The 9,153-nt window shown below is 43.5% G+C and overlaps 1 protein-coding gene across 1 annotated transcript; it reads left to right on the top strand.

Moving 5' to 3' along the window:
• The first annotated feature begins 5,505 nt into the window (after positions 1-5,505).
• On the top strand, positions 5,506-8,680 carry LOC139407775 (hairy/enhancer-of-split related with YRPW motif protein 2-like). Its single transcript, XM_071151634.1, has 5 exons — positions 5,506-5,680; positions 6,048-6,126; positions 6,325-6,408; positions 6,565-6,646; positions 7,166-8,680. Exons 1-5 carry the CDS (start codon positions 5,598-5,600, stop codon positions 7,837-7,839), a joined length of 1,002 nt encoding a protein of 333 aa, XP_071007735.1. The 5' UTR covers positions 5,506-5,597; the 3' UTR covers positions 7,840-8,680.
• Positions 8,681-9,153: the final 473 nt, after the last annotated feature.

Here is a 9,153-nt window from a genome sequence, read left to right as displayed (position 1 = left end):
ATCTGTTACTCTTACTGGTTTCTTGGTTCATTTTCTCCTGTGAACCACAGTAGTAGACTAGAATACTATTGGGAAGGTAGTTTCATTGGCTGAAGCCACAGGTAAAAGTGTATCTTTTTGCCAGACAACTGCTGTATCCTGCCGCAATTTCACAGTGGTCAGGTCATTTTATGTGTGGCTGATGACTTCCTCACTCCCAGCTGATAATTGGTTTTACACATTTACCACAGGGAGTCCCTCCAGTGTGTGTGTGTGTGTGTGTGTGTGTGTGTGTGTGTGTGTGTGTGTGTGTGTGTGTGTGTGTGTGTGTGTGTGTGTGTGTGTGTGTGTGTGTGTGTGTGTGTGTGTGTGTGTGTGTGTGTGTGTGTGTGTGTGTGTGTGTGTGTGTGTGTGTGTGTGCATCCCCATTGGGCAACCTTTACCAGGATCATTGAACAGCATAGTGGGACTGGTCGTAGGTTATGTGATCAGAAATCATCAATTTGTTGTTCCTTCCCTTCTTTTAGTGGTAAAAACAACAATCAGTTGTTTAACAGATTTTTTTTTTAAGTTTGAAAGAACATCGTAAATGTTTAATTTTTGCAAGGGATGCCACTACAATTCAAAGGTGAAATGGACAATGGGGTCTGGAGACATAGTAGGGAGACCCAATACTTCCTAAAGCATGTATCCCGACAGGAAACTCAGGTCACTAGACAGGAAATAGAAACAGTGGAGTGGAGCAACCTGTCTGTAATATGTCTATAAATATGTTCTATACCACTTCTTCCACCAGGATGCCAAAGCTCTCTCACTGCTAAAAAACATTATAACACCAGATAAGTGAATGTACCCGTCCTCAAGCATTAGACTTCTCTGGGTATGAACTTGCATGAAGGATGCATTCTGGACACACCTTATCTGGAGATGACAAGGAGATGTCAATCTAGAATGGGGGGATGATTTGTGGGCTGCTGGACAGAGTCTCTGAGCGTGTGCCTGCGAGGGGGAACTCCAGACGTGTTGCTTTTTAAAAGGCCTGACAGAAATACAGCAGCGTGACAGGGTGAATGGCAGGAAGGGACCTATTATTCTGTGCCGTTTTGTTCCAGCGTTGGCCTGTACGACGCCTGGACCCCGTCTGCCATGTTCTCGCTTCCCAGGATATCCGACTCACGGCCGCCGCTCCAGCTAAAAGCCAGCTATTTCACTCCTGAGACGCACAGCGCTTCCTGATATAGGATGCACTTGCTTGTCTCTCTGTGACCTTAAACACTAATAATGGGCCTATAATATGACTCTGGAGTCAAGAGGTTTGAAGTCCGCCCGCCCAGGGCATTGTCACAGTGACTGCTCGTTCCCACTCTCAGGGAAAATAAACAGAGGGCCGTTTGTCTCTGACAAATTAGACAACAATAAGGAAGAGTCTGTATTATTTGGATAGGACTGGATTGTTGTTTTAGCAAACCTGTTGTAATGATATACACTAATGTTTTGATTTGAAATGTGACGGATTCATTTATTGGTCTCAGACTGAATATAATCAGAATAAAATCCTTTAAATATTAGTAGACAATTTATTGGGCTGAATCTGTATGCCCAACAATGTTTGTACCCTGTTTTGCACTGCTACCATTTTGTGCTGCCGGGTTGTGTTGCTATTATGTTGTTGTCATGTTGTGTTGCTACCATGCTGTGTTGTGTTGCTGCCATGCAATATTGCTGTCTTAGGTCTCTCTTTATGTAGTGTTGTGTTACTCTCTTGTCGTGGTGTGTTTTGTCTTATATTTATTTTTATTTTTAATCCCAGCCTCCAAGGCCTTTTGCCTTTTGGTAGGCCGTCATTGTAAATAAGAATTTGTTCTTAACTGACTTGCCTAGTTAAATAAAGTTTAAATACAAAAATATATAATAATAAAGTAATGATACAGGCACAGCTCTAAGTTCCCTTGATACGTAATGGATTTACTCAGTAGATCCAAGGTCTGTAGCCTATTGCACATTCTGTAAGAAATCCACTTGTTTTTCACTCATATTGGGAGTGGCGAGAGGGGCCGTCCTTGTCTAAGCCCAAGAAAAGAGAGCGCAGGAAGTGGAGGCCTCGGTAACGGCGTCTGTTACCATGAAGCAGTTAACTTTGTTTGAAGAAGGCAGCTCGCAGGTGACTAAGGGGCAGCCTTGTGTTAGGAGGAGGGCTTGATATTGTGGCTGTTGTTTTCATTGTGTGCTGGGGACTCTGGGAGGGTAAGAACAATAATGCATGTAATGCTGATTTTGGAACGACTCCACACAGCCTTTCCCAGGCTGGGCAGCCTTGGGAACCACTGATACCATTGCACACCGGGCCGGGACCGGGGCTCCATCGCATGGCACAAGGCAGGGGCTGGAGCATGGGGCAGGGTGGAGGATGGAGCAAGTATGTTTGGGACGACGAGAATTCTACTTCCTGCATGGGAATGGAGGACAAAAAAAACACACACACACACACACACTAACACACACATATGCACACACTCTCTCTCACACACTGACACACACATGTACACACAGTCTCCACACAAACACACACACTCTCTCTTTCACACACAAACACATAGTCTCTCCCTCTCACAAACGCGCACGCACATGCACACACACAGTACATTATGCCTTTGCGCAAGTCGCCCAAGGCTGGACCAGCCTCATGCTCAGACTATTCTAAGAGGTGACACCAGACATACTGTTTCAAGACACCGTCAAGGAGACTCGACGATGGCAGACATATTTCAACTAATGTTTTCAAGTCATGTCCTGGTTTTTAATCAGTGGCTCTTGTTTTCTATCTCCCAAGGATGGAACGTGAAAACAAACAGATTAAGGTGGAGGAGATGGAAGTTTTATCCCCCTTTTGGCAAAGTAAATGTTCAACAATTTACCCTGTTTTGGAGGATCTGGAGGACAAGTGAAGTGAATTGTCTAATACTTTGCCACCTGTGTTGCAAATTATAATATCGAAACTGCCTTTGAAATAATCTACAAGGGTCTTTGTGACCTTCTAATGTTATAGATTTCCTTAGATAAATGTGGTGGGTTTGATTACAACTAGTCATTAAACATGTTAAAGGAATACATTTCCAGTAACACACTGGTTTGAAATCCCTTGTACGGATAACTCTCATCATGGGAGGGATTGACAGGGAAAGTCCCAGTAGGGACTACAGCACATGTTTTAATTACTCCTCTATTCCCTGGGTCACACCTGAGAGAGCTTGTGCAGGGCACTGGGCTATGAGAGGGTGCTGACAGGTCAATTGGCCTATATTCAGCAGAAGGTGGGTGTGGATGAGTGAGCTGGGGGAGTGGAGACCAGCCTCTCAGACCCAGGAGGAAGAGAGAAGATGTAAAGAGTGTGGACACCATGGTCACAGTGCAAATCCACTGTAGCATTTGAATCACTGATGGCGATAGAAAGAGACAAAATACGAAGAAATAAGGAAAACATTTTTTAAATTCATTTTGAGTGCTCCGTTTTTGTACTATTTTACTAAGATACAGTACTTTCCCTCTAAGTAGTGTGGTTTGACTTAAGTTGAAGTTATTTATTAATGTATTTCACAAACAGAAATAAAAACAACCTGTTCACTAAAGATCCCACCAAAGAGACCACCTCTTTGTTGAAACAAAGTTGTGAAAAATAAATGAACGTGTGAAAGGTCAAAAGTTGCCCAGGTCCATTATGGAAGTGGTGCATTTATAAGCTTTTAGATCATGTGGGTTCAATTGGGCAAACAACAAACACAAACAATGTGAAGAATAGGGTTAAGAGCAGCGGTGTCGGCAGTGGGGGGGGGGGGGGGGGGTGCGAAGCTTGGCTAGCGGTAACCTCCCTGTCACACCAGCCCAGCCTGTGTTCCTGGCTGCATCTCACACGACGATTGGGTTTCACTGCAGTGCGGTGAGTTGTGGGAACGAGTCATCACACTGGCAGGCTGCCTGGGAGTCTGTGCTACCCACCACCAGGGGTTAGGCACATGACGGGGGGGGGGGGGGTTGTGCACCAAACAATGCGCTGTCTTCACTGTTTAACCCAGGAAACTAACTACAGCTGGAGCATCCAACTGGCAGGGGATCCAATTCATTGTGTGTGTGTGTGTGTGTGTGTGTGTGTGTGTGTGTGTGTGTGTGTGTGTGTGTGTGTGTGTGTGTGTGTGTGTGTGTGTGTATGTGTGTGTGTGTCCTCAATTATATTTACAATGTAATCATTTTGTTCAAGTTGTGTTTTATTTGATCTTCATCCCAATGTATTTTATTCAGTTCCAAACAGCACTCCCTATCTGTTGCATCTCTGCTTTGGGCCATAGGCTTAGGCATAGACATAGGGTTAGGCATAGATTTTTTTCTCACTAATTGGTCTTTTGACCAATCAGATCAACTCTGAAAAAGTTCTGATGTGAAAAGATCTGATGTGATTGGTCATAAGACCAATTAGTGGGAAAAAAGATCAGAATTGGGCTGCCTGTGTAAACACAGCCATAGTGGCATATCTCTGAACAGATGATTCAGATGCGTGAAAATCTCTTTCCCCAAAGCTCACATGAGATGTTCTTGGCTCCTCCATGTCTCAATCGACTCTTTTTATAGTCCTTGATGTTGAGTAGACAATTTCAGTTCAAGACCAGGTGTAGACTCTTGACATTCTCCATGCAAGTCCATGATGTCATACACACTACAGACAGATAGACATTCATTCCTTTCACTCCTTGGGGGCAGATTAGGATTGCTGATGGTCTGGATGTTCAGTTTCACCATTTAAAACGTTCCTATGATTATCTAACTTCTCTCAAACACACCACCCCTTTGTCAGCCATGTTCATAGACTAATGTGGTCAATTATGAAAATACATTTATTCTGGTTATTTTGGGAAACTATTCAACACATTATTCCAAAGTATATCACTATATCTTTCCATATAGGCCTATAACTGGGGAATGACATGGTCATGGTGAATAGGTTTCAGGTGGGGAGAGGTGGGAGTAGTTTCTCAGAGGAAATAATTTCTCACTGAAGATGAAGGATTTCACCAACATTAACATATTTATGAATATTATATTTAGTTTTTATTGTTATCTTTTTTTAGACGAATTACATGTTTCTCTCATTCACTATTTTTGCTTAGTTTTTTCACGTTCATCTAACGGTTTTGCTACTGTAGCCTAATTTATTATTCCCTGCCATACATATATATTATTTTATCGTTGACACAGTGCGCTATGTCCTGTGTATGTTTTGTCACAGTACGCGTTGCTGTAAACAGCTTCTCACGCTTTTCGCAGCCCGCGGGTGTTTTAAACACTAGGCCGACTAAAACTGGGCAGAGCCAATTATCTAGGGAACTTGGTCCAGCGCCGCGGCACAAACTTCTCTCTCGTCATTGCTCAGTGGCTCGGGGCGTGTTTTTTCTACTGTGGGTGTTCCCAAGCAGGACGTAGGCGGCTACGCTGCCCTGCATCAGTGAATGAGGCTCCAACGGTTCGTGGGAAAGCTGTACAGAGGGAATTGTATAGGCACCAGTCATCAGTCTACCTGGCCGCGCACCGATCCACTGAGACGTTAGTAAAGACATATTCTCGCCATCACCATGAAAAGGCCTTGTGATGATAGTACTTCTGACAGCGACATGGATGAAACTATTGATGTCGGCAGTGAGAATAATTATTCTGGGTAAGTTCATAAAAATGATTTGGGTTAGATTAGTCCCATTTTCCGCGTGTGCGCCACATGGGAAACGTTGATGAAACTTTAAGTTGAGAAAAGTTTAGCAAAAGCGAAAACGTTTTATTCTGGTGTCAACCTTCAGGTGACAAGTGCAAATTCTCACCTTGATATATGAACACATCCAGGCAATTTTGGAGAATTCTCTCCAAAGTATTTTGAATATATAGGAGACTCTTGCTTGATCAGTGCAGGCTACATTAGTTTTTTATGCATAAATTACACACAGTAAACTGTGTGGTTTGGATAATTGCTCATTCGCAAAATAAAAATATTATTTTGAGTAAAACATATCGATTATGTTTGTCCCATACAGGCACAGCAATGGATCATTTATTAGATGTGGCTCCCCAACAACAACAACCCAAGTTATGGCAAGAAAAAAACGAAGAGGGGTAATTATTTATTGAGTAGTTTATTACCATCATTGTTATTATGTATGGCTTATTATTCATTACTGAATTATTTATTACTTATTATTTAAAGATGTATTTCATTATTGTCACGTTATTGTTAACATTATTATTAGTATTATTATTAGGCCTTGAATTGTTATATTTTCAAGTATGCAATAATATAATTGTCAATCCCAGATCATCGAGAAGAGACGGAGGGATCGAATCAATAATAGTTTATCAGAGTTACGTCGACTTGTTCCAACTGCATTTGAAAAACAAGTGAGTTTAAATTATATCCGCTCTGATTTCTAAATGGAACTTACACAAAAGTTTCATTTTCATCAAAACAATAACAGATAAGGTCATTTTGTCTGTCTTTTATTCGTCAAAAGTTCTGAGAGTTTTAAGCTTCATACATCCTGTTGCTCCTTGCAGGGTTCTGCCAAATTAGAGAAAGCAGAAATATTGCAGATGACAGTGGATCACCTAAAGATGCTGCAGACCACTGGTGGTAAAGGTAAGGAGTTCATTGGCTGCTTCTAACTGCTCTCTGCCATACTGTGTAGTGAAATCCTTGCAAGCAGACCCCTTTGACAAGATTAAAGGAGTGGAAATCAATGCTAATGGCAGGGTTGAACTCGTGGGAAAGCGATGCTGGGACAAAAGGAGCACTTGACCCTGCATTGTGTTTGCTTTCATAAATCCGTGGGAGGAGAGGAGGCTGCATTCACAGGCTGCCCTGTTGGTGGTTTGTTTGGAGTTTCCAGTGAGTGTAAAAACGGGTGCACTGGGGAGACAAAACAAACATACAATCATCCCAGCACAATCCCAGACTGTTAAGCTTATGCCTGGAGGCACAGCCGGAGCCCTAATGGTCAGCCTAGGGGACCAGTGTGTATCCATCCCACACCATTTAGTCTTCAATCCCATCAGCAGCTGCTGGCTACATTACAGCTCGTTAGAGGGACCAGCAGTATTTATAGTTGCTTGGCATTCATATTTTCACTGTCACTCCTCTGTCTGTTTGTCTCTCTAGGGTATTTTGATGCCCATTCCCTGGCTATGGACTTCATGAGCGTGGGCTTCAGGGAGTGTCTGACGGAGGTAGCCAGGTACCTGAGCTCTGTGGAGGGATTAGACAGCATTGACCCCCTGCGCGTGCGCCTGGTCTCCCACCTCAGCACCTGCGCGTCTCAGAGGGAGGCAGCTGCCATGACCTCATCCATGGCACACCACCAGCAGGTGCTCCCCCCTCACCACTGGGCCGCAGCCTTCCACCCCCTCCCCGCCGCCTTCCTCCAACAGAGTGGACTGCCCTCCTCAGACAGCGCCACCAGCAGACTGTCTGTGGAGGTGCCCCAGCGCGGCTCGGCCCTACTAACAGCCACCTTCGCCCACACTGACTCTTCTCACAGGGCGCCCTCTAATGGCAGCGTGGCACCCTGCGTCCCCCCACTCTCCACCTCCCTCCTGTCGCTCTCGGCAACCGTTCACGCGGCGGCCGCTGCTGCCGCGGCCCAGACTTTCCCCCTGTCTTTTCCCGGAGGATTCCCCATCTTCACACCTCACAGTGTGAGCAGCACAGCGTCTATGGTAGCTTCAGCTGTGTGCCCCTCCATTTCCACCACATCCACTTCACAGCAGAGCAGAGACCGAGAGGGCAGCAGCAAACCATACAGACCTTGGGGAACAGAAGTGGGAGCCTTTTAAGTGTTTGACTTTTACAAGGTCTCAGTGTGGCTGGAGGCCATCCACACCATACAGATAAAGGACCAATATTGTTTTATTAACTGGCTTTTTTTTGTGTCCATGGACTTTTATTCTACCAGCTTATTTCATTTCTGGCTGTGTGCAAATTCAAAGCACATTCATGCAAGCTCTCTCATGGGAGAGAGAGAGAGAGAGAGAGAGAGAGAGAGAGAGAGAGAGAGAGAGAGAGAGAGAGAGAGAGAGAGAGAGAGAGAGAGAGAGAGAGAGAGAGAGAGAGAGAGAGAGAGAGAGAGAGAGAGAGAGAGAGAGAGAGAGAGAGAGAGAGAGAGAGAGAGAGAGAGAGAGAGAGAGAGAGAGAGAGAGAGAGAGAGAGAGAGAGAGAGAGAGAGAGAGAGAGAGAGAGAGAGAGAGAGAGGATAATTAGATCCACTTAAAATGTACTAATGTTTTTAAGCAGTGTCTTTAGTTTGGAGTTGCTCCAATCAATCAGATGAAGGACATTGGAGGAAGAACCACAGGTTTTGGATATAATAAGTCAACACATGAATCAATGTAGTGTGTATCTACTCAAATCCATGAACTAACAAGTTTGTAAATATGTGTGAATATTAGATGAACTAGAAGCTATATTGAAGATGGAGGAAGACATATTTGGTATGATGCACTTCAATTTGCTGCTGGAAACACGACAGGAGCTTTTTTCTTTAGAATGTACAAAAACAACACATCACATCCCAGTTCCAACTGGAGTTGAATGATACTAGTATAACTTGTATTTTTATATAACCGTTTCTTTGCAAACAGCCCTCTATGGATGTCACTGATTAAACATTTTGTTAAATATTTGGCCACTCACGAGTATGTTCTTCTTTGTTTCACCACAGATCAATGGAACCAGTGTGTGTGCCACTGCCAATACTATAGTACCATATTAAAAGCTTCTTTTTTTTTTACAAGTCACAAATTGAAGACCACAAAGTATATGTTCAGTCTTTTGGTGAGGGAAAATATTCATCTTTCCTGTTATTTGTTTTTGAGACAAAACAAAACTCCCTAAGAGAGACACATAAGTATAATTGCATAACTGGCACCGTCTGGCACTGTCTGGTAGCCTATACACAGAGTTGTAAATCAGTCACCAAAATGTCTCTAGCCTTTCCCATCAAAAACTCACCCTATTCTGTAATTATATCTACTACAGGGACATATAGACCTTGACGTTTTAAAATATATTCATATGTGTCTGTTGTGTCACTTTTAGACTGCACCTCTAGTTGATTGCATTGGTTAGCTTATGGCAATGCTTAATGGCAT

The sequence above is a fragment of the Oncorhynchus clarkii genome, chromosome 4, assembly GCF_045791955.1.
Source record: "Oncorhynchus clarkii lewisi isolate Uvic-CL-2024 chromosome 4, UVic_Ocla_1.0, whole genome shotgun sequence".
NCBI classification, from domain to species: domain Eukaryota; kingdom Metazoa; phylum Chordata; class Actinopteri; order Salmoniformes; family Salmonidae; genus Oncorhynchus; species Oncorhynchus clarkii.
The sequence above is the reverse complement of the archived record's forward strand: the minus strand, read 5'-3'. Positions and strand labels throughout refer to the sequence as shown.